The sequence below is a fragment of the Copadichromis virginalis genome, linkage group LG16 (assembly GCF_057382275.1).
Source record: "Copadichromis virginalis isolate Kocher_CV1m ecotype Utaka linkage group LG16, C_Virginalis_male_GT1.1, whole genome shotgun sequence".
NCBI classification, from domain to species: Eukaryota; Metazoa; Chordata; class Actinopteri; order Cichliformes; family Cichlidae; genus Copadichromis; species Copadichromis virginalis.
The window spans coordinates 20,248,896-20,265,482 of NC_140633.1; the positions used below are offsets into that span (position 1 = coordinate 20,248,896).

General features: G+C 41.9%; 1 protein-coding gene across 1 annotated transcript; it reads left to right on the forward strand.

The window, feature by feature from the left end:
- Positions 1-1,576: 1,576 nt before the first annotated feature.
- me3 (malic enzyme 3, NADP(+)-dependent, mitochondrial) lies at positions 1,577-15,354 on the forward strand. The gene is made up of 15 exons (XM_085433657.1): positions 1,577-1,908; positions 2,229-2,451; positions 4,790-4,923; positions 5,555-5,704; positions 5,958-6,033; positions 6,125-6,286; positions 6,448-6,551; positions 6,627-6,736; positions 7,645-7,742; positions 11,301-11,414; positions 11,499-11,604; positions 12,211-12,353; positions 13,447-13,620; positions 13,850-13,948; positions 14,348-15,354. The coding sequence occupies exons 2-15, from the start codon at positions 2,230-2,232 to the stop codon at positions 14,507-14,509; spliced, it is 1,854 nt and encodes a 617-aa protein (XP_085289783.1). The 5' UTR covers positions 1,577-1,908; position 2,229; the 3' UTR covers positions 14,510-15,354.
- The last annotated feature ends 1,233 nt before the right edge of the window (positions 15,355-16,587 follow it).

A 16,587-nucleotide genomic window follows, 5' to 3' on the forward strand; every position in this document is an offset into this window, starting at 1 on the left:
GGACATAATGTGTAGACTCTCAGCTTTGATTTGAGGGTATGTCATTATCTATTAAACAACTAAATGGCCTGGAGTTGATTTGAGGTGTGGTGCTTGCATTTGGAAGATTTTGTGAAAAATGTGGTTAAAGGAGTTCTTTATGCAGGTGAAACAAGCCATCCTTAAGATGGGAAAACAGAAATTCATTGGACAAATGAAAGCAAGATCAACCTCTACCAGAATGATGGCAAGAAAAAAGCATGCATGGAACAGCTCATGATCCAAGGCATACCAAAACATCTGTAAAACATGGCAGAGGCAGTGTGATGGCTTGGGCATGCATGGCTGCCACTGGCACTGAGACACTAGTATTTATGATGATGTGGCACAGGACAGAACCAGCCAGATGAATTCTGAGGTTTTTAAATGCAGTCAAATTGACTGGATGCCATTTCATAATACAGACTGACAATGACCCAAAACATACAGCCAAAGCAACCCAGGAGTTTATTAAAGTGGAATATTCTTGAATGGCCAGACCAGTCACCTGATCTTAACCCAATTGAATATGCATTTCACTTGTTGAAGACAAAACTAGTTCTTCACACTTTTATGCAATCTTTTTGTTCAACCCACTTAAGGTCTTTTCTACTGTCCTTGGAAACTTTACATGTTGCCACTGCTGACGTTTAAAGTCAAACCCACTAACCTGGGGTCCCAAGATGTTGTCTGCCTCCTCTGGTGGCAAGCTGCACTTCTGATTGTTGCTGATTGTGTCCATCCCTGTATGAGCAGTTTACCCATCTTCTAATGGCTGCTTTTGTTTTAGATCATCTCAGACAGTGAGCTCATTGTACTTAAATGGCCTTAATCCAGTAGAGCACCGTTGTCATCAGGTGGAACACGAGCAGCAACTGTGTGATCTTGTCATGTTAATATGGACCAAAATCTCTGAGAAATATTTCCAGCACCTTTTTGACTCTATGTCGCAAAGATTTAAGGCAGTTCTGAAGGCAAAAGTGGTAATATACCAATCAAAATAAACCTTCCCTCATCCCTCATCAAGGCCTGGATGGAGGCAGATGAGCTACTTGTAGCATTTACTACCAGGAGCAGCCAGAAAATGGTGGTAGATCCTTTCACTGGAGGTCTGAATATTCCATTTATACTGCTGTGTATCTTGTACTTGTAGGCAACAGTGCTCCGGGGTATCACCACTCAGGTAAAGCATGTTGTTCACTACATGAAGTCTTTCCCAAGTGCTCTAGATTTGTAGATACTGTCAGGCTGCAGCAGAGGGAGCCAGCACATTTTAATATGACCTGTGACCACAGATGGTTTTATCTTCTATGTTTTATTTTCGCGCGGTGTCATGACCAGTGACTGTTGAAAACATGTATATTTATTTACACAGTCACTGGTCGTGACTAAGGCTTTTGAAATGTCAGTTGGTGCCAGGGAACTGATTTTTTATTTTTATTTTTTTCAATAAATGTGGCTTACAGTGACTTTCAATGTACTTGCATATAGGTGATCAGGAAGATCAAGTGCAAACATTCACTTTATGCGCATGCTTCTACTATTAAAAACAGACTGCGGTTCTCCTTGGTAATCCAATCCACGGAGCTTAAAGTGTCATTTCTATGTGCAGATGCTGAAGATGGAGGCTGTGAGGATGGAGACTGTGAGGGGGGAAAGTGGGTTAGGCTGCAAGCTGATTGGAGAGGCTGACTGAAGGAGGGAAGTGAGTCTGGATCAGCTGTTAGCTGTCGATCCTCCTTCCTCCCCTCACCACCACCACCCTCCCCAGCGTCAAGTAAAAAAAAACAAAAAACAAAAAAAAACAACCGGAGTACCCGGCCAGAGAAGACACAGCGTCTGCCTGTGAAGACAGAAGTCAGGTGGACAGCAGCTTTTCGTAGATTTCAGGTGAGGGCAGCGGCTAACGAAGTATTAGCCACATGCTAGCTAGCATTAGCAGCTTGACAGCATTCCGCCGGTAAAGAAAAGCTGCTGTTAGCTTAGCGCCACGGAGCAAGGTTTCTGTAAAAACATGCCTATCGCAGCGGCTTTAGTCTTCATCACTGACTCATTTCAGTGCTATCACTGTATGTGTGAGGTCTGCTGAGACCGGAGCACCTGTTGTTTATCTTAGTTGGTGACCCGGGTCAGACTCTCTTGCAGTGCAGGATCAGCTGAACCCGTATTATTCACAGCATGTATTCTGTGTCTTTGCTACCCTCTGGCAGCATGAACTCTCTCCCAGGAAGAGCCGCACTGTCCCTGTGCAGGCGCACGGCCACAGGCGGGATGATGAGGGTCCTGTCAGGTGCCCCGGCTGCAGGGGTCCTGTCGGCCGACAGGGCCTCTTTCCAAGCTGTGCGGGTCTGCCACTCCGGGACAAGCCGCAAGCCCACCGTCAATACCAAGAAGAGGGGCTACGACATCACCAGAAACCCCTACCTCAACAAGGTGAGCACACGCCTGTCCTGTATTACAGCTTCCCCAATCCAGAGTGAGGAAAGCAGCACATCTTACAATGCTTCGTGCATATGTTTAATATCAGGTAATGACGGCATACAGTGAGTTTTCCACTGCAGATTATGCTTATTATTATTATGGATCAGTCACTTCTACTTTAGATCCATGTAGATGTGATTTGCCTGTTGTGTGCCTTTAAATGATTTTAGTTGCTTCTGTTGATGTAACACAGCTAATGAATAATGTGTGTGATGTTGTTTGTATTACACACAGACGCACACAGAGGCCATATGCCAGAGCTGATAGTGGCTTCATAATCAAAGCCTAATCGTAATGTAAATGTATTTCTTTTGGGTGTGTAACATAAGGTGAAATGGTAAAATGACCAAAGATTTGACATTTATGAGCAACGCTTGGGGGGGGGAAGCATCACAAAAGGCACCGAGGTAGTAGCAAGCGCATAATTTTAAGGCCATAACAAAGGACATTAATATACTTTTTTAACTTTGATGTCAAACTACTGCAAGGAACCATATTTCTTAAACCCAGCCTGGGTCACACAGCTGTGTCTACAGGCCACATGATGTCCCGCATACCATGTATGATGGTGAGGGAACATAAACAGAGAGTACAATAAAAATATCACATTCTGAACTGCTCCTAAGTAAACTATGAATGCCACAGCACTTCCTATTTATACAACATAGTAGATTGACATAGCTGTGAATGGTCTTTCTACAGATTCCTGTAACATCTGTCGTACTCTGCCTTTGTCTCTCCTTGTGGAGTGTAATAAATACATAGACTGTCACCATTTTCAAAAAGTGAATTCACAGAGAGAGTACTTTTTTGTGCCTTGCTAGCACTGCAAAAACACCAGATTTTGCTTGATATCAGGTCGGTCATGTTTCCTTCCACCAGCGCTGGTGTCGAGTCAGCAGCTACGTGCTGATTCATAGGTCAGTTAAGTGCAAGCAATCAGGAAGTGAAGCCCCGCTTAGATGAAAAAAACAACTTTTCAAACTACCGAGTGAAATCTTTGTGTTTCAAACTTTCTGTCAAACAGCACAGATGACAGTATGCAGTCTGCACTCAGTGTTTCCATAGAAACCAGATGAGCTCTGATCACACAGTGTTACAGTCCAAATCAGTCCCCCTTCCCTCACCCAACTAAAAAAACACATTTAACTGAATTAGTTCATGTGAATCTCATTGTACCCTTCGCTGTATTGTGCTGTAAAACTATATTACAGCTTTTAATCTTTTACCAATGATAAGGTCTGATTAAAGGTTAAGCTAATAGCACTTTACAGCTCACACACAAGCCCACATTTTCAGCTTCACTTTCTCCTCCGTGTGCTAACATGCTGTGTGTAACGTGGGTTGATTATAACTCCTGGTGAGGCATGTCACCTTAATGGGTTTACTTTAGCGCCTCTTTACTTGCTCGCTCTGATAGGTTTTGCACATCTTTGTTAATCTGTGACTTTCTTCTCAGTCACCTCTGCTTCCAGGAATACATTAAAATGTTTTCCATACAGTTGTCCTTCCTTCTTTCTGTTCAACGCCAATCTTTTTTGTTATTTAATGTACTAATGAATCATCGTTTCCATTTAACGACCTGCCCTAAGCTGCAGAACCCATTGTCGAGCACGGTGGTGCCACGTGGCATGCAACTCGCAATTAAAATGCAAAGCGTGCAGCTTGTGTAATAACTCTAGGAGTAATAGTTGTAAATAGCACTATCATATTTCACCCCCCACTCTGCCAGCATGAATAATTTGCAGGACATGGGCTCATGAAGACCCACAGAAAAACAAGCTGAGCCTAGAAAGGCCAGTTTTTTCCCCATGTAGGTCAGTGTTTTCACTAGAGGAAGAATCAAAGGAAGGGACGAGGAGGAAAGAGAAGTCGAGCTGACAGGGGAGTGGGTTCAGGCTCCCTTTACTATTGGGCAGAATAAATAGATTAAACCCCACACCCCCACCTATGAGCACTCTTTGTGGGAAGAATGCCAGCGTGGAGGGAGGAGAGCAGCAACAGTAACTGTAACCAGAAGGGTACAAGTCTGCTGACCAGAAAAAAAACGTCAGTCTCCTTCTCCTGTTGTTTACTACGTGTTCTTTTTGCTCTGCATTTGTTTTCAGTGCAAAGATGGCAACCGGTTTACATAAAGAAAAAACATGGAAAAGGCCACCGTGCTTGTATATGACTAACTCATAATTAAGCTCAAAATTGTGATGCCTAAAGGATGAGTCATTGTGGTCTGGATTGACTGAGTTGGTTACTTAGTTTAGCGTTACATAATCGGCCTTCTTCCGCCCTACAGGGAATGGCATTCACCCTGGAGGAGCGCTTACAACTGGGTATCCACGGCTTGCTACCCCCCTGCTTCCTGTCCCAGGATGTCCAAGTCCTGCGCGTCATGAAGAGCTACGAAACACGCACCAATCCTCTGGACAAGTGAGAGAACAGACTCATTAACAGTAAAGCTGGTGCTGTTCAAGATGGAAACCACACGACAGCTGCAGAAGTTCAGTGAGGTTGTCCCACTGAACATGCTGCTTATCAGGGCTCCCGCTAAATGCTTTCAAAGCAGTGTCCAGACTTGTGGTTGTTTCACACATCATATGTGACTCTTTCCAAGTCATTAAAACTGTTTGGTTAAAATATTAAAGCCACAATGGTGCAAAAATGCAGTAATACCAAAGCGGTGCTTTTCAAAAAACAGTATGGCCCTGTAGTAGAGTCAGAGTGTTAACCGACCTGCCTGCAGTCTAAAACAGCCACAAACCTTTGAGCAACTGAAATCTTACATGAAACAAGAACGGCACAAAACCACGGGAGAAGTTTTCCTCAGTTCCCAAAATTTTGTCCAGATTTCAGTCTTGAACAAAGCGGTTCACTGAATCAAACGACCAGCATCTCACTGCGTTTAGCCAAATAATGGTTAAATATGCAAAAAAATAATAATTTTTAAAAGGGGTTTTAGGGAATTTTTGTACTAGACACATTGTAATTATACAGAAATATTTAGATCAGAAATGGCCTACTGCGTTTCTGAAACACATCATAATGTTTTTTTCTGTCTCAGGTACATCCTGTTGATGACACTACAGGACAGGAATGAGAAGTTGTTCTACCGTTTGCTGACCTCTGACATCGAGGAGTTCATGCCAATCGTCTACACTCCCACTGTCGGCCTGGCTTGCCAGCAATATGGACTCGCCTTCAGGAGACCAAGGTAAACTTCATTCCACTCATCAGCCACTTCATTAGGTACACCTTGCTAGTGCTGGGTTAGATATTTGCTTTAATTAAAATAAATGGGTTAGATTTGAGCCCCACACTGAGCATCGGCTTAAATGTTTTTTTCCTTGTTCTCATGCTTGTTTTGGGCTCATTTTTGTGCCGTTTTTGGTATGCATGTGCATCGGCGTCAGTGTCAGTCGGAAAACAGATTTAACTACTTGTATCATCACTTGACTCATTTACAGAGGACTCTTCATCACCATCCATGACCGAGGCCACATTGCCACGATGCTCAACTCCTGGCCAGAAGAAGACATAAAGGTAAACGGCACGCAATTAATCTGGCGGCTGCTGATTTCTGAGAAAATAATGTCTCAGACACGTTAGTGAAAGTGTTTGCCTTCATCCACAGGCCATTGTAGTGACTGATGGGGAGCGTATCCTTGGCCTGGGGGACCTGGGCAGCTATGGGATGGGCATTCCTGTGGGGAAGCTGGCGCTCTACACAGCCTGCGGTGGGGTTCGGCCACAGCAGTGTCTCCCTGTGCTACTGGATGTTGGCACAGACAACCAGGTGAGCATGACCTCAGAGCAATCAGGTTTTATGAGCTAGTATAGCAGCTCATAAAACCTGGTTCATCAAAGATCTGGCAATAGTTTACAGATGCCGATGCATGCATGCACGGTTTAAGTCTTTCATTAATTTGCTGACCTGTTAAACGTCCTTCCGTTCAGGCACTGCTCAATGACCCTCTGTACATTGGGCTGAAGCACAAGAGAATCAGAGGAAAGGAGTACGATGAACTGATTGATGAGTTCATGCAAGCAGTGACAGATAAGTAAGTGAAAGCACAGGTGAATGAAGGATGAGGAGGCAGTGCTGATGTCAGACTAACCACGCTGTTCCTCCACAGGTACGGGATGAACTGCCTCATACAGTTTGAGGATTTCGCCAACAGCAACGCATTTCGCATCCTCAACAAGTACAGAAATCGATACTGTACCTTCAACGACGACATCCAAGGTGCTTTATTACTCATGGCGTTACAGCCAGGAGCGTCTTACCTTTTATAATATACACTACAATATGTTGATGGGTTCAGTTGGGTAAAAAATTTCTGAAATCTTCCTCATTTCAGGATTCCTGTTTCAGAAATACAATGCTTCAGACAGCAAACGAAAACGTAGCCAACACAGATCAAGATTCTGTGAAGACTCAAAACTAAAAATGAAACAAAGAAGTAAAAATAAAGCAGCTTACTCTAAACAGGCGGTTATATTTGCCCTCACTAGCCTAAGTCATAAAGCACCAACTGTTCCCCAGTGATGATCATCATTTTAGTTCTGCAACAAAAAGGAAATCAGAAAAACTTTATCTTTGTTACTGTAACGCATCAGGTTACTTAGAGGAAATCAAATAGCTGCTGCTTCAGCAAACTTCTTAAGTCCAAGATCAGCTACTTTCTGGCTGTTTAGTACAGTGACGCAGGTCATACAAATAAAAGTCAAACTAATGCTTTGTAATTAAAGTAACAGGTCATACTAGCTGAAGAAAACCACACATGGAAATTTAAAAACATCAGTGTCAGTTCTGATAATGTTGCCCCTTTAATTTTCTTTCAATAGTTACAAAGTTTCACTTCAACACATCAAAAAGTATTTATTTAAATTTCACCATCTTTACTTTCCGTATTGTCATCGTGCACTCACAGTTCACCTGTTAACTATTAACTCTCACCTCATCAGTGAGAGTTAACCTGAGGGTTTTCTCTGGACATTGACTGCTTTTTCCCACTGATTTTCAACCACGTTCTTCTACCTGACCACTTTCATACAAATCCTTTTCTGTTTGTTGTTTGTACAGCGTTTCACTGTAAGAGATCATGAGAGAGACTTCAGACTGCAATCACGAGTGTTTTGTTTTTCCTGCAGGTACGGCTTCTGTAGCTGTTGCAGGGATCTTAGCAGCTTTAAAGATCACCAAGAACAAATTGTCAGACCACACTTTTGTCTTCCAAGGGGCAGGCGAGGTAAGAGGATTTGCTCTCTAGGATTTTATGGTGTTTGGAGCAAAAATAACTGTCCTTAATCCCCGAGAGATAGGAAAACAGTGCCTTCTGTCAAATTGGAATGACAAAGGGTTTCATTTACTTTTACAAAAAAAATGTTTGAAAGACAAAATGCCAGATTTTACTGTGTTTTGAATAAGAAAACATGCTATACACTAGATTTGTAATTTGATGCCAGCACTACATTAAAAAATAATGAGAAAGCAGCATTTTTCTTTGAGAAGTAAAGTGCACAATGTGTTTCTCCATTTAGGTTTCAAGAAGAAAATAAAAGACAGATCTGAATGTTTGAAAATGTTTTAGAAAAATTCTGTAAAGATGAGATGAAAAATACTCAAAGGATAAATTCAATTGGTTTATTATTTAGATAAGTTGGGGAAAAAAGTTAAACAAGCAAGTAAATAAAGAAAAAAGGCAGAGGAGACAGTGGGGAGGAAAAACTGCCTTTAAACAGGCAGAAACCTCCGGCAGAACCAGGCTCAGGAGGGGACAGTTAACTGCCGGCACTGGTTGGGGGGGGGTTAACAGAGGTGGAGCAAGACGAGGCTACATCAGGTGAGGAAGCAGTAGCATCTCTCCTCCGGAACAAGTGGAACCACTTTTTCTTTTTTTTTTCATGCACTTTTCCACGAGCGCTTTTTTCTCCAGGATGAGATTTCTCAGCTCATCGATTGTTTCTGTGTTTTGCTTTTCGCCGGGTACACCGGCTTCCGCGAGTGTGACGCTTATTTTGAGCGATGAAAAAATAACAAAATATAATTTTATTTGTATATTGCAAAATCACAATAATCTTCCAATTTAGAACTACAAGTTAACAAAAAAAAGAACTAACATAAATAAAATACACTTCAGCTAAATACTTCTAATTTATTTTCCCAAACCACGCGGAGCCGCACTATAAGGACTAAAGAGCCGCAGGTTGCCGACCCCTGATCTAAAGAGTATAACAAAAAGGGGGAGCTTCCTGCTCAAAAATGAAATGTCCCCACTGGGCGATCGTGGCTCAAGAGTTAGGAGTTCGCCTTGTAATCGGAAGGTTGCTGATTCGAGCCCCGGCTTGGACAGTCTCGGCCGTTGTGTCCTTGGGCAAGACACTTTGCCCGTTGCCTACTGGTGGTGGTCAGAGGGCCCGGTGGCGCCAGTGTCCGGCAGCCTCGCCTCTGTCAGTGCGCCCCAGGGTGGCTGTAGCTACAATGTAGCTTGCCATCACCAGTGTGTGAATGTGTGCGTGAATGGGTGGATGACGGAACGTGTAAAGCGCTTTCCTTAGTAAAATAAAGCGCTGTACAAATACAGGCCATTTACCATTTTTCTGGGCGTGGGTGCTTAACTAGTTAAAAAGAACAAAAAAAACAAACAAACATCTGTCTCCTATTTTTAATGTCACACAGGAAAGAAGCTTCAATATCTGATGAGAAGACATTAATTTGTTGGTGTTTGTGGTGTTTGGTGCAGTTTTGGTGTTGTTTTCTTGGTTGTTGTTTATTTACATGGAGATGAAGATCTCTAACAAGTTGATTTGTTCACATTTGCTCATCTTAATTTTTAAGAGGAATGTGTTTTTTGAGTTTGTACACTATATGCATGTAAGGCAACCGTTTCCTTTTTCACTATTTTTGTGTGCTGCATTTTTCTCTTTTAACAAAAGGGGAACAAAAGACATTTAAGTCGACCTAAGATGATTTGTTTCAATTATCTTGAAGGTCTTACTGAGGTGATGCAAAGTGAAACATGCTTTCTTCTTTTTTGGTAATATGCTGGAAAAGCTTGAAAATTGACCTTGAATGTGCTTACAAAGTGCTTGAATTTGACCCTGAAAAATGTGTATGAACCCTGCCATTAGCTGTGTATATATATATATATACAGTCTGCCATTAATGGTGCACAGATGTGGAGATTCACATGACATGTCCACTAATGCACCTCTGTAGCGTCCCAGCTTTCGAAATGTGTGCGAACTGACGAATAAGATGGTCGTTATTCTTTTGAGTTTAGAGAATACAGCTTCCATAACTTTCTAGGAAAGTTTCAGTTTTGGATTTTTGGGTCATGGGACAGTTTTCCACTTCACCTCATTCCATCTTGAACGAGCCCAGCCACCAGTGAAAGTGGTTTTAAGGGAGTTATTAACACTGCAGCACAGTGTCTGTTTGTAATGCTAGGCCCTAAATCACATATTTGGTGATTTTTATAAATTCAATATTCTAATATAGCAAGCAACTTTTCTTTTCAGGAACACAAAATGTAAAAAGATTTTCCTAACATTTTTATTTGTAGTTATTTATTCATCGTTCATGTCACGCCCGGCAGCTCTGATGGCTGACACGTGTTTCTTATGTCTTTTCTTTACTTTTTAAAATTTTGCATTGGTTGTTGTTAATGAAAATAGACTGGCAAATTGTTTATTAGCAAATAAATAATAATAAATATTATTTGCTTTAAAGATCACAACCATTTAAGGTTCTGTGTTGTCTCTCGCAGAGAGAATTATCTCTGCTTTTGATAAAATAAATCATAAAATCAGCTGATCTTGGATAAGCAGAATAAAATGAATGGATGCATCATGAAATCCACAAATTCTTTGGTGAAAATTTGTTGAATTTTGTGGTTCCTGGAGTGATAACCTGGAGAACACCAGCTGCCAGTTTGGCTTTAGGAGACACCATTTCGTCTTTTAATATTAGGCTTAATACCCTTTACTTTTTACCTCTCAGTTGTAATAGGCTGATCAGGTATTGTCGTAACTCGGCCATAATGATGTAAATATAGTTATAGTGCTGGAATAGGTGACTCAGAGGAAGTCCTAAGAGGCTGGGTGGCTTCCCATGAGTGAATTTTCTCCATTTATCTCTTTGGAACATCGCCTCAGATGTTTATACACCACATCTGGATGTCATTAAAATTTGGCTCTTCTCTCGCCTTGGTTATTCCTCACCCTCATCTCTCTGGGCTCTCCTTTTTCTCTTTCCCATCACCACCAACCAATCGAGGCAAAAGGCTCCTTTTCCTTAAGCCTGGTACTGCCACCGGTTTCTTCCTGTTAAAAGGGGGTTTTTCCTTTCCACTGTCGCCAAGTGCTGCTGATAGAGGATCATCTTGTTGTTGGGGGTTTTCTCTCTAACATTGTAGGGTCTTTACTTTACAGCCTAAAGGACCTTGAGGTGACTATTGTTATGATTGGGTTCTACGTCAATAGAACTCAATGAATAAAAATGTCCTTCATTTGACTATTTCATTACCAAGTCTTTCACAGAGTGGTCCAGCTATCTCCATCTTTTTTATTGGTGTTTTTTTTTTTTTTTAAATACCCTCTCCCATTACAAATTAACTCAATTTGTTTAGCATTACTTTCTAGCATAATCCCAGTTTTTTTAAATGTAGTGCTGGCATCGTATTCAGAATTCACTAACTGCCTTTGTGCCACCGTAGCCTAAATATTTATTCAGATTAGGTTTGTATCTAAAAGTGGGGACTATAATGCAGATGGAGAATTTTTCTTTTCTTTTCTCTCCCCACCAGGCTGCTTTGGGTATTGCTCATCTGCTTATAATGGCCATGGCCAAGGAAGGATTGAGTAAAGAAGAAGCTGCCAAGAAGATCTGGATGGTGGACTCAAAGGGCCTCATTGTGAAGGTAAAATATTTCCTCATGTGTTTCCTAAAGCAAAAAACAGCTGGATGTGGAGTCGTGAAACAAGATCTTTATACACAAATACAGGGAAGAAGCCACCTAAACCATGAGAAGGAGGAGTTTGCTCATGAGCACGCGCAAATCAAAACGCTGGAGGAGGTGGTGAGCACCATCAAACCCACTGCCATTATAGGTGAGTTTACTTCAGTAAAGTGCATGCAGTGGATAAATCCTGGGATTTTTTTTAGCTTTGTATTACTTTAAAGGCTAAAAACATCCACAGTGTCATACGTAAAACTATTTTTTTAACCTTTTTTATTTAACCATTTACACTAATTCCCAACCAGGTACAGGAAAACACACAACGCTATTTAAGGTGAATTTCTTGCATCCAGCTTTGTTTATTACAGTAACACCTTAGTAATTTGCTACAAATCAACTAATTCTCTCTCTTTCCATTTAACCCAATTCATCAAATTCAACAGTATTTTCAATGTTTATTGGTTTAAATTCCAAACACTGCATGTTTGATGAACTGCCAGAATTGTAGAACCACTTGGATGACAAGACAGCGTTGTTTCAACATTCAAGTTATAATTTTTTAAGTTACTTAAATTAAGTTAAATAAATTAAGATAACTACAAAAAGAAATGGATCCTAACTTAAAAACTAAAAACTGAGGCTTTAATTTTAAACAGATTTCACTAAACCAGGATCAGAGTCCTTTAAATGCCAGCATTGATACATCGTGTTAGTGCCGTTGTTGTGGTGAACCTGGCATGTTCTTGTTTTGGAAAAGGCGTCGCTGCAATTGGAGGAGCCTTTACAGAGAAGATAATTAAAGACATGGCGTCTTTCAACGAGAGGCCAATCATCTTTGCTCTGAGTAATCCTACCAGCAAGGCCGAGTGCACAGCAGAGCAGTGCTACAAGCTCACAGAGGTAACGCTCAACTCAACTCACCCTCCCAAAATTACAACCCCAATTCCAACAAAGTTTGGATGCTGTGTAAAAATAAAAAATGAGTTTTGGAGTTTATTTATTCACAATAGGGTGGAGAAGGCAACTGAAAAAAATGTACAATTTTAAGAAAAAAATAAGGTCATTTTTAGTTTGATGGGAGCTGCGTGTCTCAGAAAGGTTGGGGCAGGGTTTATGTTTACCATTGTGTGGCTGTAAACATCTGGGAACTGAGAAGACCAGCTGTCGGACTTTCAGGAGAGGAATGCTGACCGATTCTTGTCTGATAAAGGATTCGTCATGTTTTTTGTTTTGTGACGCTCGAGGCGTCTTCAGCCAATGAAAGGTCTGGAGTGCAGGCAGGCCAGTTCAGCACCCGCACTCTTCTGCTACAAAGCCATGCTGGCCATATTGTAGATCCGATATGTGGTTTGTCATTGTGCTGTTGAAATATGTAAGGCATATGTTGCTTTAAAATCTTTCAGCACTGGTGGTGTCTTTCTAAGTCACGGACATCCAATATTGATTGTTGACCTGATCCTTCTGCACAGATTTCTCAGAATCTGTTGTTGACATTGAGTTATTCAAAGTCTTTACAGTTTGACATTGAATAACATTATCCTGAAATGTTCCAGAATTTGTAGATGAAACCTCATGTTGCCAAATGTTTACTTTGGAGAAGTTGTGTTTAAACCCAATCATGCTACTAAGCTGTTGCCAGTGAACCTAATTAGTTGCAAAATGTTCATCCAGCTGTTTCTTTTAGTACTGCTTACTTTCTACCCTTACAGAGATGTGTTCAAAGTCAAAAGGAGATATTTTTCTATAAAATAGTTCATTTTCTCAGTTTAAACATCTAATGTGTTTTCTGCATTCTACTGTGATTAAAATACGGCTTTAAGACACTTCTGTTGTTACTTATATTTTATATAATGTTGTAGATTGTAAATGAAATCATGAAGCATTCACAGCATATACAAGAGCACCACATTCTTACATGGTTTTCCATCATTGTTTTTTTTATTTTAATTATCATTAATGAAGTGAACTCGCTCCTTCCCCTCTCTTTAACAAGGGTCGGGGCATCTTTGCTAGTGGAAGTCCCTTTCATAAGGTGACGCTGGCAGATGGACGCACCTTCTACCCCGGACAGGGTAACAATGCCTACGTCTTCCCTGGAGTCGCTTTGGGCGTTATAGCCTGCGGAGTCCGCCACATATCTGATGACATTTTCCTCACCACTGCAGAGGTACGTTCCACCATTACTGTGTGTACGTCGCATTGTTAGATGAGAATTTTATTTGAAAAACTAGATTTTTAGATGCATTTATTTTTACTTTCAGCGCAGTGATGTCTCTCTCTTTAGACCGTACATAGTAATCATGTAAATGTTTAGATTTCTCTCCTGAGACAAACTTAATCTTTATTATGTTTACTTCAAAATAATTTAATTGGCTGTCCTTGCCTGTTTCTCTCAGGCGATTGCCAACATGGTCACAGAGGAGCACCTGGCTGAGGGAAGGCTTTATCCTCCTCTCAACACCATTAGAGAGGTGTCCTTCAAGATCGCAGTGAAGGTAGGAAAGCTGGTCAGCTGGTACTTCTGAAACATATAACCTCAATCTCATGCAGTAGTAAGTGTGGGTTGCTGCCCTCTTCACTGGGCTTTTAAATAAAGTTTTGAATTCCTAAGTTGAGATTTGCCATAAAATGTATATTGTGATATTTACATTTGAACAGTAATCAAATTCATGGAATTTAAATATATGTTAATCTTCATTTCTCTGACCTAGTGGTTTTTTTTACCCAGAATCAATCGCTCAGGTACAGTAAAAGAGAAACGGTTCAGCCTCGAAGTTTCAGGCTCAGTGTCTTAGGGAGGAATAGGCGGATAACCTGCTCTACCCCGTCAGGTGTAGTTGCCCCTTGTAAGTGTCCAAAATCCCCATTTTTCCTTTTGTTTCTTCCTTTCCCAGATCGTCAACTACGCATACAGAAACAACATTGCTTCAGTGTACCCGGAGCCTAAGGACAAGGAGGCGTTTGTGCTGTCTCAGACCTACAGTTCTGATTACGACTCCTTCACTCTGGACACATACGACTGGCCAGAGGAGGCCATGAAGGTCCAGGACGTGTGATTGGGGTCATCGGCGTCTCGTTCTCTCTCTAAACTAAACACGCTGCCGTAGCGGCACGTAAAAATTGCCTCTATTCTGAAATTTTGCCTTTTCGTTTTTTTGTTTCTCTTTTCTTTTATTTATGTGACTAAACAGCTGCCCCGAGTAAAGCCAACCAAATACTACATAAGAAGATTATCTCAGTTTTCTGAGTGTTGTTATTTCAAGTCATTTTATCCTCTTTTAGCTCTCTACTTTTAGTTTTCCATAAAAAAACATTTTAAATACGCACAAAAGCATATCAGATATCATTCTCACAGCATAAACCAATCTGATTTCACAGTGTATCACAACATGTTTTTCTTGTCTTGACATGAAGGAACAGAGGACTTATTTTGAAGACTCTCTGTGCCTCTTACTGTGTGAACTCAGGATGTCCATGTTTTCATATTCCAAGTTCAAACTGTTATAAGAGACACATCTGGCTCGTCCCAGATTTTCCACTCCGTCCCTGTGTGCACATATGTTAGCCTGCACGCAGGGCATAAAACACTCCATTATCAACCTGTTTCTATATAAAACGAGTGATTTCTGACAGCAGGCACTACTCACATACTCTTTTTTTTTTTTATGTGTTTGGAGGAAGCATCGGTAAATTGAGTTATCCTCGTTTTTGTTCACAGTGCTGTGCTTCCCTTTGTTTGTTTTGTAAAGAGCTCTGCCTAATGTGTTTTTGCCAAAGTTGTCAGCTGTATCATATTTTACTCCTAGAGGACGTGATGCTGTGGACGCTTTAGCACTGGGAGATATGCTTGAAGTTTTCAAAGGGAACATGAAGCTTTTTAAATAAAAGTATCAATAAGATATGAGTGCATCCTGGACTCTTTTTTTCTTCAGCAGTGATCAGTGAGATGCTTGGCTACAAGTTGAACAGCCACAAGGGGCAGTACCCTCCATGGAGAAGGAGGCTAGAGGCCAAGATCAAAGTAGCACGGAGGGAGGTTAGCTAACTAACGGAGTTGCAGAAAGGTGCGACAAAGAAGGTGCATAAGAAATACAGCAAGCTGTCCATACCTGAGGCCTTGGAAACTGCCAAGCAAAGACTCACAGCCTTGGCCAGCCGCTTGAGGAGGTACACCAGAGAGATAGAAGGCAGGAGAATAAACCAGCTGTTCTCCACAGAACCAGCAAAGGTGTACTCTCAGTGGCAAGGGAACAATAATAAGAGAACAGCACCACCAAGGCTGGAGACAGAGCAATACTGGAAGAGCATATGGGAGAAGGACGCAACCCATAACGGCAATGCTCAGTGGCTAGTGGATCTGAGGGCAGACCACAGCGACCTCCCTGAACAGGGTCCAGTAACCATCACAGTGGCAGATATCCAAGAAAGGGTCTCCAGTATGAAGAGTTGGACAGCACCAGGGCCCGACATGGTTCACGCCTACTGGCTAAAGAAGCTGACTGCACTCCACGAGCGTCTGGCAGCACAAATGAACCAGCTGCTAGTTAACGAGAGACACCCGGAATGGCTAACCGAAGGTCGGACGGTCCTGATCCCCAAGGACCCCAAGAAGGGACCGGTCCCCTCCAACTACCGACCAATAACCTGCCTCAGTACTACATGGAAGCTCCTGTCAGGCATCATATCGGCTAAGATGAACAGGCACATGGGTCAATACATGAGTGGGACACAGAAAGGAATTGGCAAGAATACCAGAGGCGCAAAACACCAGCTACTGGTAGACAGAACAGTCAGCCGAGACTGCAAGACCAGACTGACCAACCTGTGCACTGCCTGGATTGATTACAAGAAGGCCTATGACTCAATGCCCCACAGCTGGATACTGGAATGCCTAGAATTGTACAAGATCAATGGGACCCTAAGAGCCTTCATCAGGAACTCAATGGGGATGTGGCGTACAACACTAGAGGCCAACTCCAAGCCCATAGCACAAGTCACCATCAAGTGCGGGATCTACCAAGGAGATGCTCTGTCCCCACTGCTGTTCTGCATAGGCCTGAACCCCCTCAGTGAGATCATTAACAAGACTGGCTACGGATACCGACTACGGAACGGAGCAGTTGTCAGCCACCTC

Excerpts from the sequence above, each read along its gene's own strand:
- me3 (XM_085433657.1), top strand. The coding sequence starts at position 2,230 with ATGAACTCTCTCCCAGGAAGAGCCGCACTGTCCCTGTGCAGGCGCACG. Across the intron at positions 7,743-11,300 it reads TCTTCCAAGGGGCAGGCGAG|GCTGCTTTGGGTATTGCTCA; the intron begins GTAAGAGGATTT and ends TCTCCCCACCAG. Across the intron at positions 13,621-13,849 it reads TTTTCCTCACCACTGCAGAG|GCGATTGCCAACATGGTCAC; the intron begins GTACGTTCCACC and ends TGTTTCTCTCAG.